Raw genomic sequence first — 23,703 nt, 5'->3', positions numbered from 1 at the left:
CACCATCTGTTAACAAGACTGTTCTTTCCCCATTTAATCATCTTAGCATGCTTCTAAAAAATTATTTGGCTGCATATGAAGGATTTCTTTTTAGACTATTCTATTCCACTGAACAGAAACCTAGTTGTAGGTTTTCTATATATGGCCTTTATTATTTGAGGTAATTTTCTTCTATTCCTGGTGTGTTCAATATTATCTTGAATAGTTGTTAAGTTTTGTCAAGTGGTTTATATGCATTAATTTAGATGAGAATGTGTATGTTTCCCTCATCCCCTTAAAATGTTGTATTACATTGATTGAGTTTTATAAGTTGAACTTCCCTTGTATTCTTGGGATAAATCACACATAGTCATCATGTATAATTTATATAATGCGCTCTTGAATTCTGTTTGCTAGAATTTTTGTATCAGTATATATCAGGGATATTTGTTTATAGTTTTCTTTTCTGGTAATGTCTTTATCAAGCTTTGGTATCAAAGAAGTGTTGTTCTCATGGTTTAAAGATATTCCCTCTTCTTCAATTTTTTGAAAGATTTTTGAGGAGGGTTGGTATTAATTGTCCTTTAAATGTTTTCTGGAATTTACCAATGAAGCCATCTGGTCCTGAGCTTTTCTTTTGTCAGTAGGTTTGTGATTACTGACTTAACCTCTTTACCAGATCTAGGTCTGTTCAGATTTTTTATTTCTTTTTTTTTTTTTTTTTTTTTCATTTTTCTGAAGCTGGAAACAGGGAGAGACAGTCAGACAGACTCCCGCATGCGCCCGACCGGGATTCACCCGGCATGCCCACCATGGGGCGACGCTCTGCCCACCATGGGGCGATGCTCTGCCCCTCTGGGGCGTCGCCATGTCGTGACCAGAGCCACTCTAGCGCCTGAGGCAGAGGTCACAGAGCCATCCCCAGCGCCCAGGCCATCTTTGCTCCAATGGAGTCTTGGCTGCGGAAGGGGAAGAGAGAGACAGAGAGGAAAGCGCGGCGGAGGGGTGGAGAAGCAAATGGGCGCTTCTCCTGTGTGCCCTGGCTGGGAATCGAACCCGGGTCCTCCGCACGCTAGGCCGACGCTCTACCGCTGAGCCAACCGGCCAGGGCCAGATTTTTTATTTCTTAATAATGCAATCTTGGTAAGTTATGTGTTTCCAGAAATTTATCCATTTCATTGAGGTTATCCAATTTGTTTCCTATAGTGTTAATTTCTGTAGAATTTCTGTCTGGTTATTCCATTCACCTCACTGGGGAACAAAATTTTTCTTTTATCCACAAAAACACTTGTTCTTACCTAAATCGAGTGTGGTAATTTCAAATCTGACATTAGTTTTTCTCTGTAAGCTACAGTTCTTTTGCAATTCAAGATTTTATGTTTTCATCTTATTGTAAAATTTTCAACATTTAGTTTAATATAATAAAGTAGAATGTCTTTTTTGGGCATCATCTTTGTGAAAATATAATCTATATAATGCAGTAAATACACTACTACACTAAAAGATATGATTGCATCAGAATTTGTCTACAATTTCAAAACAGAACATATTAAAACACTTATTTTAATTATAAAATTTGTGCAAAACATTTAAATTCTATTAGGCAAAAATTTGCGTTTGTAGCTCTTGCCTTTGTGTATTTGTTGAGGACAATCTCATTTGATGCTCCAGCAGTAGTCTGCCATCATTTAGAGCTGTCAAGAAATAGCCGCCATTTTGTTGTACTGTATGTGGTAACACCTAGCTGGCTGAGAAGACTATCATGACATTAAACAAAGTGTGTCTTCGGAAAAAATGTCCACAAAAATTTGTTCATGCTTCCTGAAATGAGATACTTTAGCTGACTGCTTAAGTACATTATTTTCTTGAAGCCTGGAGGCTAATAACTCAGCTGCTTTCTTTGATAGGCCCAAATCTCTTCCTAAGTCATTCAATTTGGGTTGGTTAAACTGCTGAGGGGTTACTGACTGCTTGGCATCAGAAGCAAACCCTTCAGATTCTACAACCATTTCCTCATGCATCTTACCAAAATACACTTGATCACCATGTTCACTTTCTTCATCCTTAGAATAAATGAAACCATTGAAAACTGGAACCGGGAGTGTCTCAGAGTGTGGGATAGGTCATATTGCTGAAGGAATATTAGGATATGCAATCATATGCCATTTTCTCTTGCCAATGACCTTTGTATGGATCAGACATAAATAATAGTCACTGCTGTGGTCCTTAGGTTCACGCCAAACCATGGGAATATCAAATGACATTCCATTGTGTTTTCTTTTTGTCTAGTCACAAAGCATTTCCTCACAATTATGACACAATACGAGGAGCCCAATTCTTGTCTTGATCACCAATGGGAACTTGAAAATAGGCAATATATGCATGTGTCACAAATGATGAAAGATTGTGCCTTTGACATTGAAGTTTGTAACAGCCACATATAGAACAGAAGGTGTCAGGACTATGCTTACATTTACGCCTACTTAAAGAAGCCATGATTCAATCTTAAAGCAAAATTAGAGGGTGTTTTTATCAGATAATAATTTTTTACATTTAAAAACAACTACAATTGCCCTGGCCGGTTGGCTCAGCGGTAGAGCGTCGGCCTGGCGTGCGGTGGACCTGGGTTCGATTCCCGGCCAGGGCACATAGGAGAAGCACCCATTTGCTTCTCCACACCCCCCCTCCTTCCTTTCTGTCTCTCTCTTCCCCTCCCGCAGCCAAGGCACCATTGGAGGAAAGATGGCCCAAGCGCTGGTGATGGCTCCTTGGCCTCTGCCCCAGGCGCGGGAGTGGCTCTGGTTGTGGCAGAGCGATGCCCCGGAGGGGCAGAGCATCACCCCCTGGTGGGCAGAGCACAGAGCGTCTGCCCCTGGTGGGCGTGCCGGGTGGATCCTGGTCGGGCTCATGCGGGAGTCTGTCTGACTGTCTCTCCCCATTTCCAGCTTCAGAAAAATACAAAAAAAAAAAAACACACAAAAAAAACACAACTACAATTATGTAAAAGTGATGTTTGTAAAACATTAATTGCCTTGTGTTTATGTTCAATCCAAGAGTCATTGCCCTATAACTCCAATTTAAAAACCAATGCATGCCATTAACTGTAACAAAAAGAAATTAAAATTGCATAAAAACCAGAGCGTGCATCAAAAAACGGATTTCATATATGGAATCAGTGATGCAGAAATATATAGAAAAAGTTCTAAAACCTCATGCAACAGAAAATGAAAAAAAGAATCGTTTCCCAGTGATTTGAAAGTAGTCTATTTAAAACTGTTAACATCTTTTTGACCTGAGCAGGTGATGGCTCAGTGGATAGAGCATTGACCTGGGACACTGAGGACCTAGGTTTAAAACCCTGAAGTTATTGGCTTGAGTTCAGGCTCATCCAGCTTGAGTGCTTGAGTGGTTGCTGGCTTGAAGCCCAGTGTCTCTGTCTAGAGCAAGGGATCACTGGCTCAGCTGGAGCTCCCCCGTCAAGGCACATATGAGAAAGCAATCAATGAACAACTAAGGTGCCACAATTATGAGTTAATGCTTCTCTTCTCTCTCTTCTTGTCTGTCTGTCCCTGTCTGTTCTTCTCTCTCTTGCTAAAATAATAATAATAATTGTCACATCTTTTTGGAGAATTGACTCTTTTATCATTACATAATGATCTTCATCTCTTGTAATAGTTTTCACTTAAAGTGTACTTTGTTTGATATTTGTACAGCTACTCCTGTTCTCCTTTGGTGTATGTTTTCATAGGCTATATTTTCCCATTCTTTCACTTTTAATCTGTGTGTGTCCTTATAGGTAAAGTAAGTCTCTTAACAGACAATATGTAATTGGGTCTTGTTTTTAAAAGCTTTCTGTCAATCTCTTTTAATTAGAGAGTTTAATTCATTTATACTTAAAATAATTACTGATAGGAAAACAATTACTTTTGACATTTTTTTATTCTTTTGTATGTCTTCTAGCCTTTTTTTTTTATCTCTCACTACTTCTACTACTGTCTTCCTTTATGTTAGTTAATGTTTTGCAGAGTCATATTTTGATTCCCTTTTCATTTCTTTTTATGCATATTCTATACATATTTTCATTGTTATCACATGGTTACATATAATATCCTAAAGTTATTACAATGTATCTTAATTGATACCAGTTTAACTTCAATACAAAAACTCTACTCTTTTATAAATTAACCTCCATCTTCTTTGTGTTTTTGATGTCCCAAATAACTATTTATTTTGCACCAATTCCCATACATTTATAATTATATTTATATATTTGTCTTCTGTATCCTGTTGAAAATAGGAAACAAAGTTGTGAACTAAAATGCTGATAATACTGTTTGGGTTTTTTTTAATATTGTTCATGTATTTACCTTTACTACAGACTTTATATTTTCATTTGATTTGAGTTACTGTTTAACATCCTTTAGTTTTAGTTTTGTTTTCTTTTTGTATTTTTCTGAAGTTGGAAACGGGGAGGCAGTCAGACAGACTCCCGCATGCGGCTGACCGGGATCCACCCAGTATGCCCACCAGGGGGCAATTCTCTGCCCATCTGGGGCATTGCTCTGTTGCAACCAGAGCCATTCTAGCGCCTGAGGTGGAGGCCACAGCGCCATCCTCAGCGCCTGGGCCAACTTTGCTCCAATGGAGCCTTGGCTGTGGGAGGGGAAGAGAGAGACAGAGAGGAAGGAGAGGGGGAAGGGTAGAGAAGCAGATGGGCGCTTCTCCTGTGTGCCCTGGCCAGGAATGAAACCTGGGATTCCTGCACGCCAGGCCGACGCTCTACCACTGAGCCAACCAGCCAGGGCTAACATCCTTTAGTTTTAACATGGAGAGCTTCTGGCATTTTTTTGTAGGCCATGTCTAGTAGAAATGAACTTCTTCAGCCTTTTTTTTGTGTGTGACTAGAATGTCTTGATTTCTCTTTCATTTTTGATGGTATTTTTGCTAGTTATAGAGTTCTCATTTGATAGTTTTCTTTCTTTCAGTCTTTTCAATATATCATCTACTGCCTTTCAACCTGGATGTTTTCTTCTGAAAATTTCACTGATAGTTTTATGGAAATCTCTTATACATGACATATAATTTCTCTTGATGCTTTAAGATTCTCTTTTTGTTTCTGGCTCTTAATAGTTCGATTGTAATATGTCTCTGTGTGGTTTCTGCATGTTTACACTACTTAGAATTCATTGAGCTCATTTTATTTGTATATTTGTGCCTTTTTTTCCTCCAAATATTGGGTGGTTTCAGCCATTATTTTTTCAAATGGTTTCCCTACTCCTTCCTCTCTTTTTTCGACACTCCAAAGATGATGCATATATTGATCTGCTGAGGGTGAGCTATCAGTACCTCAGGCTCTGTTCACTTTTTACCAGTTCTTTTTTTTTTTCCTTTTTGCTTCTCTGATGCAATAATTTCAAATAACTTTTGTTAAGTTCACTGATTCTTTCTGCTGCTTGAATGAGCATTTTTTGAACCTTTTCTTAAGTCTTCTCTGTGAATTTTTCAATTCAGTTATTATACATTTTCAGCTCTAGATTTTTTTGTCTTGTTCTTTTAAATAATTTATATCTCTTTGATTTCATTTTCATTTTGTTCTGCTTTTCCTATGATTTCCTTTAGTTCTTTGTGTTTTCCTATAGTGGTTGGACATATTAAATACAGCTGTTTAAAGTCTTTTTCATCTATGTCCAATTGGTGTGCTTCATATGGACTTTTTCTAGAGATTTATTTGTTTTTTTTTTTAATTTTTATTTATGTATAGACTTTATTTACTCATTTTAGAGAGGACAGATTGAGAGAGAGAGAAGAGGGAGAGGAGCATAAAGCATCAATTTCCATATGTGTCTTGAACAGGAAAGCCCAGGGATTTGAACTGGTGACTTCAGTGCTCCACGTTGACACTTTATCTACTGCACCACCACATGTAAGACTTATTTGATTTCTTTAAATGGGTCCTATTTCCAAGTTTCTTTTGTACTTTGTGATCTTATATTGAAATTGGGCATTTGAAGAAATAGCTACTTCTCCCAGTTTTTGGAGATTAGTGTGGAAGCTCTTCACTAATTAGTAGCACTATGAACCTTGAGAACAACCTGAAGTAGAGTTTTAAGGTTTTAGGTCTTTTCTAGGCATATATCCTTCTGGGCCTATTTTGTGTGTGTGTGTGTGTGTGTGTGTGTGTGTGTGTGTGTGGTTTTTTCCACTTTGTTTGCTTGGTTTTTTTTTCTCTGATCTACTTTTAAATTTTTTATTTCCTGTCTTTATTATATTTCTTCTCAGGGCCTTAGATGTTCCATCTATTTCTCTGGATAAAGTAAACCTCTTTTTCTCAGATGCATATGCATCTGCAGTCCTCTATGATTTTCACGCACTGTGGCACCCACCAAATGTCTTCTGTGGTTTACAGGCTTAGAGCCAATCTATGCCAGTAATGTCAATCTGAACTTCTATTCAGGTGAGACAAATAAATTCCTTTAGAAATTCTATGAATCGGCCAGAATATTGTAAATAAGTAAAATCCATTCTTTTCACCCCAAGGAAAGGAACTGGGAATTGAGCTATTTCTACCTAACTGTGGCATATTATGTTATGGAGGAGGTTGAGAATGAGGAAGTTAAACCCTGCAGAATTTCCTACCATTTTGAATGTGGTTTTTCCTTGTTTGGGCAGTCACTTGCTTACTACTGACATTTGACTGGTTTATAGAGCTCTTATAGTATGTTGTTTATTTTTTATTTATTTATTTTTATTTTTTTATGACAGAGAGAGAGACTGAGAGAGGGACAGATAGGGACAGACAGACAGGAAGGGTGAGAGATGAGAAGCATCGATTTTTTGTTGTGGCTCCTTAGTCTCCTTAGTTGTTCATTGATTGCCTTCTCATATGTGTCTTGATGGTGAGGGAGGGGCTTCAGCAGAGCGAGTGACCCCTTGTTCAAGCCAGTGACCTTGGGCTTCAAGTCAGTGACCTTTGGGCTCAAGCCAGCAACCATGGGGTTATATCTATGATCCCACACTCAAGCCAGCGACCCCGCACTCAAGCTGATGAGCCTGCACTTAAACTGACGACCTCAGGGTTTCAAACCTGGGTCCTCCACATCCCAGTCTAACACTCTATCCTCTGTGCCACCACCTGGTCAGGCAGTTGTTTATTTTTTGTTTTCCTGAGCAAACAAGGGCCTGCAGTTTTCTGGTCTGCCATCTTGCTCTAAATTGACTTTTATTTGACATTTTTTATGCCCTTGTGCTTATTGTTAATATAAACAGTAAGAGGTGTTTGCAATACTAATTATGTATGTTTAAATGATCTGCAGGAATAAAAGGCAGTAACTATCCAGGAATAAATGTTTCAAAGTACTTACTGTTAGTGTCCATGTAAAAAAAAAAGACAATACTTTCATGCTTTATGAAAAGAATATAGGATGACGTCAGAGTAATGGCGGGGTAGGAAGTGATACCGATAAATCTCCCCCAAAATTCAACAAGATCTTCAACCAGAAACAGAAAAACCTATACTTGGAGCCTCCAGATGCTTTGCAATACACCCAAAGGTATGATTGAGTGAAAAATTGGCTAAATATATAACCAAACCCCGAAGGAAATAGGGAGTAAGAAATGCTCCACCTTCCTCACTAACCTAAACAGGGCGGCTTTCTCTGGTAACTGTGAATATAGAAACTGAGGCGGGCAAAGGGGGTGAATAGATCCAGGCCGCGACACAAACGGCTGAACCAGGCTGTGGCACGGAGATCCAAGCCGAGGAAAATCTGATCCTGTGGCAACACGGACAATACAAGCTAACACTCACGCCAAAACCAAACAAAGAAAGACAAGCGGAGCAGCCATTTTACCCGGTCTCCTGGTCGGTGCGCAGTTAGTGGGCGAGAATTTCTTCCTAGGCCCCGAGAGTGGGTGCCCGTGTTGCCCCATGGAGAGGCAGGGTCAGAGGCCTTTCTGTGGGCCGAGGGCAGAGTCTCTGGGCAGCCCCAGCGCCCTGCGAAAGCCATGCACGGGAGGGAGTGAGAACTAATTCCAACGGTGGAGATTTTCCATGCTGGAGGGTGTTTCACTCAGAGGGAAACGTGGTCGGCCTCATATCCTGGTTTGCGCGCGCAGATAAGGAGTGAGCGATTCCTCCGAGTGCCTCGGCAGTGCGCGCCCGTGTTATCACACAGAGGGGCAGAGTCAGGGGCCTTTGTGTGGGCCAAAGTGAAATCTCGGGCCGCCCCAGCGCCTTGCAAAAGCCGCGCACGGGGACGGAGCAAGACTCAATTCCAACGCTACAACTTTTCCCTGCGGTTGGGGGTTTCACTCAGAGCGTGAGACTGCTGGCTGGATTTCCTGGTCGCAGACAGTGAGTGAGAGTTTCCTCCAAGCGCCCCGGAAGTGGGCGCCCGCTTGTGTTACCGGACAGAATGGCAGAGCCAGAGGTCTTTGAGTGGGCGGAAAGCCCGCCTGATTATGCTAGCAGCTCTGACTGACTGAGCCTTACACAGAGCCCAGTGCTGAGTGGAAATAGAGTGGGGAGTTGCCAGCTCTTTGAGCCTCTTACTATCCAGGCAGAGGCAGCAGCAACCCCATAGCTGGATTATCAGGCTACTAATTGAGGAAGGAAAGACTAGGAGAAAGGCTCCAGGAACACGGACTCTCTCACTGTCGGAGCCTATAAATGCTATTGAGCTTCGACTGCCAACGAGACTAAAGCACAATACATGACATTGCCATAGAGACTTATCAACTGCAAACCTCTACCTGAGCGTGCCAAAGGGGCAGAACCCGGGGTACAGAATCACCAACCAGGAAGAGGGAGAGAAAAGAAAAGGCAAGAAGATAACCTCTCAAAATCAAGAATAATCTGCAGACTTTATAACCTATCCCATTTTATTATATTTGTTCATTTGTTTCTCTTATCTTGATTCTTGATACTTTTTTTCCTCCTCCAATTTGGCCGATTAACTCTCTACCGGTCTTACTCTCTCCTCTCCTTGAATTACACTACCCATAAGTGTTACATCTCCCATTATCTTTTCTCTTCTCTTCCTTTCTCTCTATGAGGGTTGCACTCTAAAACCCTTAACTCTCTCTCTCTCTCTCCTTTCTTTTTTCTTCTTTTAGTGGTTCCCTCTTTTTTTCTCTCTCTCTCTTTCTTTTCTCCCTCTATATTAGTTTCTTCCTCTCTCCTTTACATCTCCTCTCATTCAAACCTCAATAACAAACAAATTATCTTATCTGGGACTCAAACTTATGTTTGTGGCATTTTGGGGGGTTTTTACTTCACCTTTTTAACTCACTAGCAGTGCTCCCATCCCTGGCTCTCCATATTATCTAATTCTTGTTCCACTAAATACAATAGTAATATTTTAATTTGTCCCCCCATTTTTCCATTTTCCTCTTATTCCTCTCATCATAACTCTTAGTCAACCAACACCTAAAAGCAAATCATTTTATTCTTGACCCAAATTTTTTCCTTATTTGCTTTTTGTGGGTACATATGCTCTTTTTTTTTCTTTTTTTCTTTTTTTTTTTTTTTTTTGCCCCTTTATTATTTTTCCCCAATTCAGGCCCTCCATCACAGGCATTGTTTTTTATAATTCACAGTCCACCACAAGATTTTCTCAAGAAAGAGGGGAGAGGAGAGGAGAGGAAAAAAGGAGGGGGGGAATAATTTCCTTTTTTTTAAAAAATTTTTATTTTATTGTATTTTTCTTTATTTCATTATTAATTTTTTTTAAAAAAACAACTCTTTTTGATATTTTATTTTTTTTATTATTTTTTTAACTTTTTATTCTTTATTAAATCTCATTAATACTATCAACAAAACCACCCTCAGATGCCATTAAGGAAGAGAAAATCAAATATCATGGATACAAAAGAAAGAGAGGTAACACAGATAGATGAGGAAAAATCTATGGAGAAAAAATTTAATATATTGGAAACCTTGGAGCTAAATGACAGAGAATTCAAGATAGAAATCCTAAAAATACTCAGAGATATACAAGAAAACACAGAAAGGCAATTTAGGGAGCTCAGAAAACAACTCAATGAACACAAAGAATATATGTCCAAGGAAATTGAAACTATAAAAACAAATCAAACAGAGATGAAAAACTCAATTCACGAGCTGAAAAATGAAGTAACAAGCTTAGCTAATAGAACAGGTCAGATAGAAGAGAGGATTAGTGAAATAGAAGACAAGCAACTTGAGGCACAACAGAGAGAAGAAGAAAGAGACTCAAAAATTAAAAAAAATGAGATAGCCCTACAAGAATTATCTGACTCCATCAAAAAGAATAACATAAGAATAATAGGTATATCAGAGGGAGAAGAGAGAGAAAATGGAATGGAGAACATACTCAAACAAATAATAGATGAGAACTTCCCAAGCCTGTGGAAAGAACTAAAGCCTCAAGTTCAAGAAGCAAACAGAACTCTAAGTTTTCTTAACCCCAACAAACCTACTCCAAGGCATATCATAATGAAATTGACACAAACCAACAGCAAAGAAAAAATTCTCAAGGCAGCCAGGGAAAAGAAGAGTACAACATATAAAGGAAGGCCCATTAGATTATCATCAGATTTCTCAGCAGAAACTCTACAAGCTAGAAGAGAGTGGACCCCAATATTTAAAGTCTTGAAAGAGAGGAACTTTCAGCCATGAATACTATACCCATCAAAGCTATCCTTCAAATATGAAGGAGAAATAAAAACATTCACAGATACAGAAAAGATGAGGGAATTTATCAGAAATCCCACACTCCAGGAATTACTAAAGGGGGTTCTCCAATCAGATACAAAGAACAAAAAAAAAAAAAAAAGAGCCACAAGTAAAAGCTCCAAGAAGAACACAATAAAACCAAATTTAAACTGTGACAACAACAAAAAGAAAGAGGGGGAGAAGATGGAGATTAACAGTAGCAAAGGACGATGGAGTGCAAAAGTACTCACAAAATAGTTTGCTACAATGAACAGGGTAGGGACCCTTTTCATTACTCAAAGGTAACCACTCAAAGAATGAAACTGGACTACAGTCTTTCCCCCTGTACTAAAATTAACTCAAAATGGATCAAAGATCTAAACATAAGACCTGAAACAATTAAGTACATAGAAGAAGACATAGGTACTCAACTCATGGACCTGGGTTTTAAAGAGCATTTTATGAATTTGACTCCAATGGCAAGAGAAGTGAAGGCAAAAATTAATGAATGGGACTACATCAGACTAAGAAGTTTTTGCTCAGCAAGAGAAACTGATAACAAAATAAACAGAAAGCCAACTAAATGGGAAATGATTTTTTCAAACAACAGCTCAGATAAGGGCCTAATATCCAAAATATACAAAGAACTCATAAAACTCAACAACAAACAAACAAACAATCCAATAAAAAAATGGGAAGAGGATATGAATAGACACTTCTCCCAGGAAGAAATACAAATGGCCAACAGATATATGAAAAGATGCTCATCTTCTTTAGCTATTAGAGAAATGCAAATCAAAACGGCAATGAGATACCACCTCACACCTGTTCGATTAGCTGTTATTAGCAAGTCAGGTAATAGCAAATGTTGGAGAGGCTGTGGAGAAAAAGGAACCCTCATACACTGTTGGTGGGAATGTAAAGTAGTACAACCATTATGGAAGAAAGTATGGTGTTTCCTCAAAAAACTGAAAATAGAACTACCTTATGACCCAGCAATCCCTCTACTGGGTATATATCCCCAAAACTCAGAAACATTGATACGTAAAGACACATGCAGCCCCATGTTTATTGCAGCATTGTTCACAGTGGCCAGGACATGGAAACAACCAAAAAGCCCATCAATAGATGACTGGATAAAGAAGATGTGGCACATATACACTATGGAATACTACTCAGCCATAAGAAATGATGACATCGGAACATTTACAGCAAAATGGTGGGATCTTGATAACATGATACGAAGCGAAATAAGTAAATCAGAAAAAAACAGGAACTGTATTATTCCATACGTAGGTGGGACATAATAGTGAAACTAAGAGACATTGATAAGAGTGTGGTGGTTACGGGGGGGGGGGAGGGGGGAATGGGAGAGGGATAGGGGGTGGGGAGGGGCACAAAGAAAACAAGATAGAAGGTGACAGAGGACAATCTGACTTTGGGTGGTGGGTATGCAACATAATTGAACGACAAGATAACCTGGACTTGTTATCTTTGAATATATGTATCCTGATTTATTGATGTCACCCCATTAAGAAAAGAATATGTAACAAGGTATATTTTTCGCCTTATACCCATTGCTTTTCCCACAATAGCAAATGATATCTCTTCTGCTTATGAATATCCTTATAAACTTAAGAACAACTTTAGATAAGTTTTAACTATTCTAGATATAGTTATTAATTAGATATCAGGTCTACAATGTACTTTGCACTCTGACCTCTCTAAATGCCACACAGTACAGACTCAGCTCCTATGGCTATTCTAACTTGGATTGTGTTCTCATATAAATGTTGTGCATTCTTACAGTCCCACATCAAACTCCATACTTGATTGACTTTTCTCTGAATGTTCTTATTCACATGGCTTTTTCCCCCTTTGGATTCTTCTTACAGGTATTTATACAACTAGAACATGTGGTTACTCAAGAGATTTGAGCAGAAAGCCTTTGGGTAAGTGGTACAAATACAATTATGACCTCCCATTATAAAAATAGAAAGAAAGAAAGAAAGAAAGAAAGAAAGAAAGAAAGAAAGAGAAAGAGAAAGAAAGAAAGAAAGAAAGAAAGAAAAGAAAAGAAAAGAAAAGAAAAGAAAAGAAAAGAAAAGAAAAGAAAAGAAAAGAAAAGAAAAGAAAAGAAATACAAACACACTAGCAAATTCTTGGTCCAATACATTGCTAGACTAGAAAGGTTGTAGAGTCCAGGAGAATAAAAATGGGGATTCAAGAAGAAAGGGAAAGCCTTTGGAAGGATCCACAGTGGGGAGCTATGGGAAGGAATAATAAGGAATGAGGGAAGTCTAAGGCTGAATTCTTGCTCAGCCAGTTTTAATAGGGAACCATTCTTCCTATAAGCATTATTTTCATCTCAGATTTTTACTTTGTATTGCTTTAATTTCATGTACCTGGCAGATGAAATCAGATCTTCTAGGTTGTATGAAGATGAGCTCATAATTCTGTGTATTAAGAATTGTTCTGATTCAGTAATATTACTTTCTTCTTTCTGAAAAAGTGGAAACCAAGTATTACTGCACTTTAATCTACAACATGAGAAAATGTTTTATAAATTATCAAAAGGTAGATGAACCCTATAATTTAATTAAAATGTCCCTTTCCAATATAATTTTTGGAATTGGCTCAGTGAAGATGATATATTTTATAATATTGGAGTTTGAATAGATTTTAAAGACTAAACTAGCATAATTTTGAAGAATATAGTTTTCCATTTCTGTACTTTATTAGTATTTTTAATCATATCTTACTAAGTTCAAAAATAAAATGAATGGCTATAACCCTGGCCAACTCAGAAGCTTGTCAGGTCAGTCATCATAACCAGTGCTCTGATTTATTTGCCAAAAGTGATGTGTAATTTCATGGTCATAACTTTTATCAGAATACTTTTATTTTGATGTTTGTTAGAATCCCAAAAATGGCAATTATATATTGCCTGACCAGGTGACAGCACAGTGGATAGACTGTTGACCTGGAATGCTGAGGACCCAGGTTCACTGGCTTTAGTATGGGGTCATTCATCTTGAGCACGAGATCACCAGCTTGAGCGTAGGGTCGCCGGCTTGAGCTTGGGATCATAGACATGACCCCCTATCTTGAGCCCCCTAGCTTGAGACCAAAGGTTGCTGGCTTGAGTCCATGGTCACTGGCTTGGCTGGAACCCCACCCCCATATCCCTGGTCAAGGCAAATATGAGAAGCAATTAATGAACAACTAGAGTGCCACAACTACAAGTTGATGCTTCTCATCTCTTTTCTTTCCTGTCTGTCTCTCTCTCTTGCAACAAAAAAGGCTACTATTACTGGGATTATTATTCATATGATATATTTTGACTTTTGTTAATGTTATATTAAAATGTTTAAAAAAATATTCTTGTATAAGTTTCAGGTATACAACATTATAATTTAACATTTGTATAAAAAGTGATCAACCCCCCAAATCTAGTTACTTTCCACTACCATACAGTTGACCTCCTTCCCTTCTGTCACCATTTTTCCTACCCTCTTACCCTATGGTCACCACCAATCTGTTCTCTACATCTGTGAGGGGTTTTCTTTGTTTGCTTTTGTTCATTTTTTAAAATTTTCACATGTGAGTGAAATCATATGACATTTGTCTTTCTCTTTCTGGCTTAATTCATTTAGCATTACATCCTTAAAGTCCACCCATTTTGTCAAAAATGTCAAGATTTCATTATTTTAAGGCTGAGTAATATTTTATTGTATATGTAACCACAGCTTCTTTGTCCATTTATTCATTAGGGGACACTTAGGTTGCTTCTATATATTGGCTATTGTAAATAATGCTGCATAAATATTGGAGTGCATATATATTTTTTAATTTGTTTCCATATACTTCAGATGGTTTCTTTTACTGTTCAGAGCTTTTTATTTTGATTCAGTTACTTTTGTCTATTTTTGCTTTTATTTTTATTTTGTTTTCCTTGCATTTGTAGGCAGATCCAAAAAAATGTCAAGGCCGAGGAGCTTGCTGCCTATGTTTTCTTCTGGGAATTTTATTGCTTCAGGTCTTATGTTCCAGTCTTTAACCCATTTGTATTAATTTTGTGTATGGTGTAAGTTAGTGGTTTGGTTTCATTCTCTTGCATTTGGCTGCCCAGTATTACCAACACTATTTATTGAAGAGACTCTTTTCTCTATTACATACTCTTGCCTCCTTTGTCATAAATAGCCCACATATGTACATGTTTATTTCTGGGCTCTCAACTGTGTTCCATTGGTCTGTGTGTCTGTTTTTGTGCCAATACCATACTCTTTCACTTACTATAGCTTTGTCGAATATTTTAAAATCAGGGAGCATAATACCTCCCACTTTGTTTTTCCTTAAGTTTGATTTGGCTATTTGAGATATTTTTTGTTTTCATACAAATTTTAAAATAATTTGTTCTATTTCATTAGATATGCCATTGGAATTTTGATAAGAATTGCATTGAATCTGTAGATTGCTTTTGATGTTTTAACAATATGAATTCTTCCAATCCATGGGTATGGAATATTTTTCTATTTTTTTGTGATTTCAATTTTTTTCAACAGTATCATATGGTTTTCCATGAATAGGTCTTTCATCTCCTTGGTTAAATTTATTCCTATGTATTTTATACTTTTGGATGCTATCCACATGGGATTATTTTCTTCATTTCTCTGATAGTTATTAGTTAATAGAAATTTCATAGATTTCTGTATTGATTTTTTATAGTACAACTTTACTGAATTCATGTATTCTAACAATTTTTGGTGGAGTCTTTAAGATTTTCTATATATAATATGTCAATTACAAATAGTGAGAGTTTTATATCCTCCTTTTTGATTTGGATGCCCTTTATTTTTATTGTTTAGTTGATGTGACTAAGACCCCAACATTATGTTGAATAAATGTGGCAACTGTGGGCATCCCTGTCTTATTCCTGACCTTGGAGGAAAAACTTTTAGCTCTACACTGTTGAGTGTGAAGTTTGCTATGGATTTGTCATATATGACCTTTTTTATATTTCCTGTATAACCATTTCATTTAGAGTTTTTAAAAAAATTATAAATGAATGTTTAATTTTTACCACATGCTTTTTCTGCATCTATTTACATGATCATAATAGCTTTACATTCTCTTTTGTTATGTTAATGTGGTATATCACATTGATTTGTAGATGCTGAACCTTTCTTGTGTCCCTGAAATAAGTCCTACTGTGGTGTATAATTCTTTCATTGTATTGTTGAATTCAGTTTGCTGATACTTTGTTCAGATATTTATATCTGTATTCATCAAGGATATTGACCTGTGTGTGGTATATTTTCTGGTTTGGTACATGGGTGAGGCTGACCTTGTAAAATGTGTTTAAGAAGTATTCCTTTGTCTTCAATTTGAGAGAGATTTTGAGAAGGATTAAGTATTAAATATTCTTTGAATGTTTGGAAGCATTCTTCCGTGAAGCTCTCTGGTCCAGGACTTTTATTGGTTGGGAGGTTTTGATTAGTGATTGTTGGGCAGATAAAATGTATTATGCTCACTTTGTTAAAGATAACACGAGGAGGCCATTGCCCAGGTGATATTAATGTGTGTTGGGGTGGGCTAAAGGCAGGCAGAATCCTTGTAGCCTGGGGCTTTGTTTTGGGATTAAGCCTTTCCTACCCTTTTTGATGTGGGGTGGTACAATCCAATCATGCCTCAGAAAGTGACTTTGTATTAGAGACTTCCCTATTTTGTATATTGGATTAAGGGTTTGGATTTCTACACTATAAAATGGGGACGGAGTGGGAGCTTGCGCTCTTGGTTCCTGGGATGATTAGAGGAGAGAGCAGAGCAGAGAGCAGAAGGAGGCCACGTGGAGTAGGCCAGGGGAAGCAGCCAAGATGGCGGAGTGCTGAGTGAGATGCCAGTTTGTGTAGAGTTTGTATCTGGAATAAGGAAGGAGATGGGGAACTGAGGAGAATGAGGCTGGTGAGCTAGAAACCTTTGATTCTAGGAAACTCGGATAAATCGGTAGCTTTGTGAGCACTGAATGTGAATGGGTTTTGGAGCCCAGTGTGTGTTTTTTGCTTGCCCGCTGAGTGCAAGCTAGAATTAAAGACTATGGCCCATCAGTTTTTGGCTCCGTTGTTTCTTTACCGACTGTCCGAATCCAATGCGAACCTGCATGGGCTGGGCTGCTCTGATGGTGGCCCTGGCCGTGGCTCCTGGCTTTACAGTGATCCAATATTTTTACTAATAAATCATCTATTCCAATTTTTTCCCCATGACTCAGTCTTAGAAGATTGCATTTTCTAGTAATTTATCTTTGTCTTTTTGGTTTTTCAATTTGTTGATATATAATTGTTTGTAGTAGTCCTTTGTGGTCCTTTGTATTTCTGTGGTATCACTTATAACTTCCCTTTCACTTCTGATTTTATTTGAGCCCTCTTTTTTCTTTGTTAGTCTAGCTAAAGATTTGTCAATTTTATCTTTTCAAAGAACAAACTTAGTTTCATTGGATTTTTTTCTATTGCCTCTCTAGACTATTTCATTTATTTCTTCTCTGATACTATTTCTATCCTTCTACTAATTTTAGGCTCTGGTTTTTGTTTTGGGGTTTTGTTTTTTTTTTGCTTCTTTTCTTTCTATGTTAATGTAGGTGAAAAGTTAGGTTTTTTGAGATTTTTCTTGTTTCTTGAGGTAGTATTGTTTGAACTTCCCTATTAGTACTACATTTTGATGAATCTGATAAATTTTAGTATATTGTATTTCTGCATTCATTTGTTTCAAGGTATTTTTTATTTTCTTTTTTCTTTTTTTGATGACTCACTGGTTGTTCAATAGAATGTAGTGTAACAGCTATGTATTTGTGGTTTTTCCATTTATTTTCCTTGTAATTGATTTCTAGTTTCATACCATTGTTATTAGAAAATATGCTTGATATGCTTTTAGTTTTCTTAAATTTATTGAGGCTTGTTTTGTGGCCTAACTTGTTATCTATCCTGGAGAATGTTCAAATGAACTTGAGATGAATGTATATTTTGCTTCTTTTGAATTGAATGATCTCTGTGTATATAAAAACAGGGTGAGGCAAAGTGGGTTTACATTAGTTAATATGAAAAATAATATAATAATGAAAACTATTAATATAAGAATAAACTTCATTATTAATTATTATATTATTTTTCATATCAACCACTATAAACCTATGTTTGTCCCAACTTGTATAATTCATTTGGTGCTATTAAAACTTGATGTTCCCTTATTGACTTTCTGTCTCAATGACCTATTCATTGATCTAAGTGGGGTGTTAAAGTCCCCTACTATTATTGTACTGCTGTCAATTTCTACTGTTGGGTCCATATTTTAGTATACCTATATTGAATGCTTATATATTTATAAATGTTGTAATCTCTTGTTTGGTTGTCCCCTTTAGAATTATGTAGTGCCTTTGTCTTTTATTACAGTCTTTGTTTTAATGTCTACTTTGTCTGATAAGATTATAACTATACAGCTTTTTGTTTTTATTTGCATAGAATATTTTTTCCATCCTTTTACATTCAGTTTGTGTGTGTACTTACTTCTATAGTTAATCTCTTATAAGGAAATCTTGTGTTTTTTTAATCCATTCAACCACTCTATTTTTTTATTGATAGATTTAGTCATTTGGGCCATTTTCCTTTAAAGTAGTTATCAATAAGTATGTATTTATTGCCATTTTGTTATTTGTGTTTACTGTATGTTTCTTCTTTATGGTTACTGTGAGGTTCCATTAAACATATATAGGTAACAGTCTAGTTTAAGTTTTTAGCAAATTAAATTTAAACACAGTCCAAAAATTTATATTTTTACTTATTCCTTGTTTTATTTATTTGGAGACATATTTTGCATTTTTTAAATTTATGCTTCCCTTAACTGATTATTATAATTTTAGTTAATTTTACCTATTTTGTTTTTTTAACCTTCATTCTTGCTTTTTAGGTGATTGATATACTACTTTTAATATATACTTATCTCTTCCAGTGAGATATTTACTTTCATATATTTTCTTATTATTAATCAGTGTACTTTATTTTTAGTTTAGAAAAGTTCTTTTAACATTTTTTGTAAGGATGGTTTACTAATAATAAACTTTAACTTCTGCTTATATGAAAATCTCATAATTGCTCCTTCAATTATGAATGAAAACCTTACAGGGTAGAAAATTTTTGGTTGGAAATTTTTTCTTCTCAGAAATTGGAATACGTCTTGACACTCCTTTCTAGTCTGCAAAGTTTCTGCTAAAAAAAATCTAGTATCCTTATGGGATTTACTTGTATATAGTAAGTTGTTTTTTCTCTTACTGTTTTTAAGATTCTCTATCCTTACTTTATTTATTTTTACTAATGTGTCTTAATATGGCTTTCTTTGAATTCATCTTAGTTGAAAATCTCTGGATGTCTGTTTTCTTTCCCAGATTAGTGAAATTTTTAGTCTTTTTTTTTCAAATAATTTTCAGTGGAAACCTAGACAATATGAATTTGTGTGGATCTTTCTACTTCCTCCTACCTTGGCACACCTTCTGGTCACATCCCACCTGCATAAGCCTTCTCTACACAGAATTTTCAATGTGTATTTGCTAATTAAATTAAAAAAGGGCAGGAATCTATTAAGTAATAGATATAAAAATTAGCTTTCATATCTTTTACATAATTTGTATTTTCTGTTCTGCTTGGGCTTCTCACTAATCTAGGTCTCTTTTCATTATCTACTTTCCCTCAACTGAATTTTATGGCTTAATTAGTTAATTACTTCTCTTATCCTGTAAATATTACCAGGCCTAGGAAAAGAATGGAATCAGTTTAGGTTTTTTTTTTTGTTTTTTTTTTGCCTAATTAAAGTACATTTTTGGGTAGAATTTCTGCAGATTTCTACTCTTTCCATAGATATCTAATCCCTGAAAGTCATGTTTCTCACTCACCTTTAGATGGGGCTTTTTCTCCCCAACAGAATCTGTTACAGCCATGGTTGTTGAGGAGGTAGTCATGTAAAGCTCAGCAAAAGGTCTTTTAACTTCTCTCTCCTTAGATTCTGTTATATGATGTGATATTGCTTCAGTGCTTCCAATATTTGTCTTTGTGGCTTCTTTCACTTGATCTTCAAGTTGTTCTTCTAAGGATTCTTCTTTTACAGCTTCTCTTAGAACAACTTCATATTTGTCAGATATTAGTTCCTCCTCCTCCTCTATGTTACCTTCTAAACCATCTTCAATATCATGAGCTACTAATCGGATGAGGAGATCGTTTTTGCTCTGAACATCTTTTAAAAGCTCCACTTTGCTGATATCAGGCTTTCTTATATTCTGAAATGAATTTCTGCAAACAGCCTAAAATTGAAGTTACAGTGACTATTAAAAACAAATGCCTCAATCCCTTCTGTTATGGTTCTATTGTAATATAACTATGTTAATATGATTTCTAGTTTCAATTTCAGTTAATATATATTATCTTCACATGCCACTCAATTGTATGTTAGCAGTATTTTTAGACGAAAAAACAAATAAAAATTATAAGAAATATTTGGTGTCTATTATTTCTTTTACATTCAGAGATCATATTTATCTACCGTAATTTACTTCACAGTACAGAAGGCCTAATGCAGGTCCTTTTGTTCTTAATCTTTATATTTTGTGACATTATAACTTACTTTTTGTTTTATTTACTTTTAAAATTTTGTGACAGAAGTAGGTGTGATAATATATGTTTATAAAATTTTAGATAAGGAATAATAAAAGAAAGCTATTGTTTTCAATAAAAATCTAGTTATCTAAATCTTGATTTTTAAAAGATTAATAACTAAAACTGTGAATGTTTTTGACTCTTTTATCCATATTTTTCATCCCTGATCCTTTGAACATATTTTTCAAAAGACTTTTAAAAACATTAATCTTCATTTTTTCTCACCACCTTAATCAGATCTCACTTTTCTTTTCAATGCCTAAAGACAGTTCAAATACAAGTATAATGATACAATTGTCCTACTTTTTTAGTCTTCAGTGATTGGCAAGTGATTACCAACAAAATGGCAAGTTCTATATGGCTTTGAAATTTGTTAACAAATATGGTTTTAATAACGTATACGCCTAGTGTGCTGAGAATTTATGGTACCTCAAATCAAAAATTAAAACCCTGAGAGCCTACAAGTATCTGGGTTCTCTAATTTACTGTTTTAGGGTTACTTTTTTTTTGGCTTTTCACTTCCTCTATGCAGAAATAAATAGTGTTGGTTCCCAAATTAGTATAAACAATGTGTTTTAACAGTTTGCTCTGTCAGCTTCTTCATTTGTTTTTCTTTACTTTTTTTTTTTAACAGACACAGAGAGAGAGAGTCTGAGAGAGGGATAGAAAGGGACAGACAGGAATGGAGAGAGATGAGAAGCATCAATCATCAATTTTTCATTGTGACGCCTTAGTTGTTCATTGATTGCTTTCTCATATGTGCCTTGACTGTGGGGCTACAGCAGACCAAGTAACCCCTTGCTCAAGCCAATGACCTTGGGTCCAAGCTGGTGAGCTTTTGCTCAAACCAGATGAGCCCGCGCTCAAGCTGGCGACCTCAGGGTATCGAACCTGGATCCTCCACATCCCAGTCCGACACTTTATCCACTGCACCACCACCTGGTCAGGCTGTTTTTCTTTACTTTTAAGATGGTTTTTCCTCTCCTTACAAGGACAGGGGTAAATGCTTGATTTAAATATTCTCTTCCTGTTTTCTGCTGTCTATAAAAGACTTAAGCAAAGACAGCTAGTAACTAAGTAAGATTTTTGACAAAATTATACAGATAATTAACAATTGATTTTAAGTAATTTTACTCTACAATCTGTTCACACAAATTTTATTCCCCAGAGACTACTTCTATATAAATGAAGACTACCAAGTAATATGCTAATGCAATGATGAGAACCCATTTGGAATAGGAACTTTTTGAGATGAAAAGGATTTCACCTGGTCCAAAAAGTTTAGGAGAAAAGAGATGAAATTAGTGTTACAGTGCATGATAATCTCACTAGTTGGGTATAGAAACATAAAACAGTCTTTAACATATTTATCAGCCCTGAGACTTAGTTCAGTGGGCTGCAGGGCAGTGCTGGAGAAAATTCATGCTTGAAGTTTATGCTCCAGGAAAAAAGAGCATAAATTCTATAAAATTATTTTCACTTTCCAGGCCAAAAAATTATATATCTAAACAAACTTAGTCTTCATGTGAGTAAACACTATTAAGGCAAGAGGCTTTGATAAAAATGAAAATGTATACAATAACATATTAAAAAAATAATTCATCATGATCAAGTAGGATTCATCCCATAAAAACAAGGATGGTTCAACATATGTAAAATGATTAATGTAATACACCATATCAACAAAACAATGAACAAAAACCATATAATCCTATCAATAGATGCAGAAAAGGCATTCAATAAACTAGAACATCCTTTTATGTTCAAAACACTCAAGAAAATGGGTATAGAAGGAAAATACCTCACCATAATAAAGGCCATTTATGACAAACCATCAGCTAACATCATACTAAATGGTAAGAAACTGAAAACTTTTCCTCTAAAACCAGGAACAAGACAAGGCTGTCCACTCTCTCCACTCCTATTCAACATAGTGCTGGAAGTTCTAGCCAGAGCAATCAGACAAGAGAAAGAAATAAAAGGCATTCATATTGGGAAAAAAGGAGTAAAGGTTTCACTTTTTGCAGATGATATGATCCTGTATTTAGAAAACCCCAGACTCCACAGAAAGGCTATTAGAAACAGTAAACCAATACAGTAAAGTTGCTGGATACAAAATTAATATACAGAAGTTTATTGCTTTCTTATATGCCAACAATGAAACTTCGGAAAAATAACTAAAAGAAATAATCCCTTTTACAGTTGCAAACCAAAAAATAAAATAGTAATAAACATAACAAAGAGTAAAGGACCTATATACTGAAAACTACAAAGTATTATTAAAGGAAATTTAAAAAGACTAAATAAAATGGAAAAATATTCCTTGTTCATGGATAGGAAAAACAAATATAGTTAAAATGGCATTATTACTGAAAGCAACATACAAATTTAGTACAATTCCCATCAAACTTCCAATGTTGTTTTTTAAAGATTTGGAACAGAATATCATCAGATTTATATGGAACCATAAAAAACCTTGAATAACCAAAGTAATCCTAAGGGAAAAAAATGAAGCTGGAGGCATTACAATACCTGACTTCAAACTATACTACAAAGCCATGGTAATTAAAATAGCATGGTACTGGCAGAAAAATAGACACACATACCAATGGAACAGAATAGAGAGCCCAGTAATAAAACCATATATATATGGGCAAATAATCTTTGACAAAGGAGCCAAAAACACACAATGAAGAAAAGAAAGCCTCTTCAATAAATGGTTGAAAGCCACATACAAAATAATAAAACTTGACTACCGTTTGTCTTCTTCCACAGAAATGAATTCAAAATAGATTGAAGACCTAAATATAAGATCTGAAACAATAGATTACATAGAAGAAAACATAGGTCCTAGACTCATAAACCTTGGCAGTAGAGAATATTTTATGAATTTGACCCCAAAATCAAGGGAAAGGCAAAGATAAATGAATGGGACTACATCAAACTAGAAAACTTCTGCACACAAAAGAAACTGTCAACAAAACAAATAGCCAACTCAATGGGAGATGATATTTTCAAACAGCTCAGATAAGGGGCTAATATCCAAAATATATAAAGAACTCACAAAACTCAGCAGCAAACAAGCAAACAATCCGATAAAAAAAATGGGAAGAGGACATGAACAGACACTTCTCTGTTGAAGAAATACAAATGGCCAACAGATATATGAAAAAATGCTTATATTCACTAGTTATTAGAGAAATGCAAATCAAAACTACAAGATACCACCTCACACCTGCTATTATCAACAAGACAGGTAATAACAAGTAATGGAGAAGCTGTGGAGAAAAAGGAACCCTTATTCACTGTTGGTGGAAATGTAAATTAGAACAAACATTG

General features: G+C 35.9%; 1 protein-coding gene across 1 annotated transcript in view; it reads right to left on the bottom strand.

The window, feature by feature from the left end:
• Positions 1-23,703, bottom strand: part of FSIP2 (fibrous sheath interacting protein 2) — a 95,626-nt gene that overhangs the window by 6,967 nt on the left and 64,956 nt on the right. The window contains 2 exon segments of the mRNA XM_066252747.1: positions 13,078-13,175; positions 19,608-20,012. Of these exon segments, the coding sequence (XP_066108844.1) occupies positions 13,078-13,175; positions 19,608-20,012 (503 nt within the window).

The sequence above is a fragment of the Saccopteryx bilineata genome, chromosome 1, assembly GCF_036850765.1.
Source record: "Saccopteryx bilineata isolate mSacBil1 chromosome 1, mSacBil1_pri_phased_curated, whole genome shotgun sequence".
In the NCBI taxonomy this organism is placed as follows: Eukaryota; Metazoa; Chordata; class Mammalia; order Chiroptera; family Emballonuridae; genus Saccopteryx; species Saccopteryx bilineata.
The sequence above is the reverse complement of the archived record's forward strand: the minus strand, read 5'-3'. Positions and strand labels throughout refer to the sequence as shown.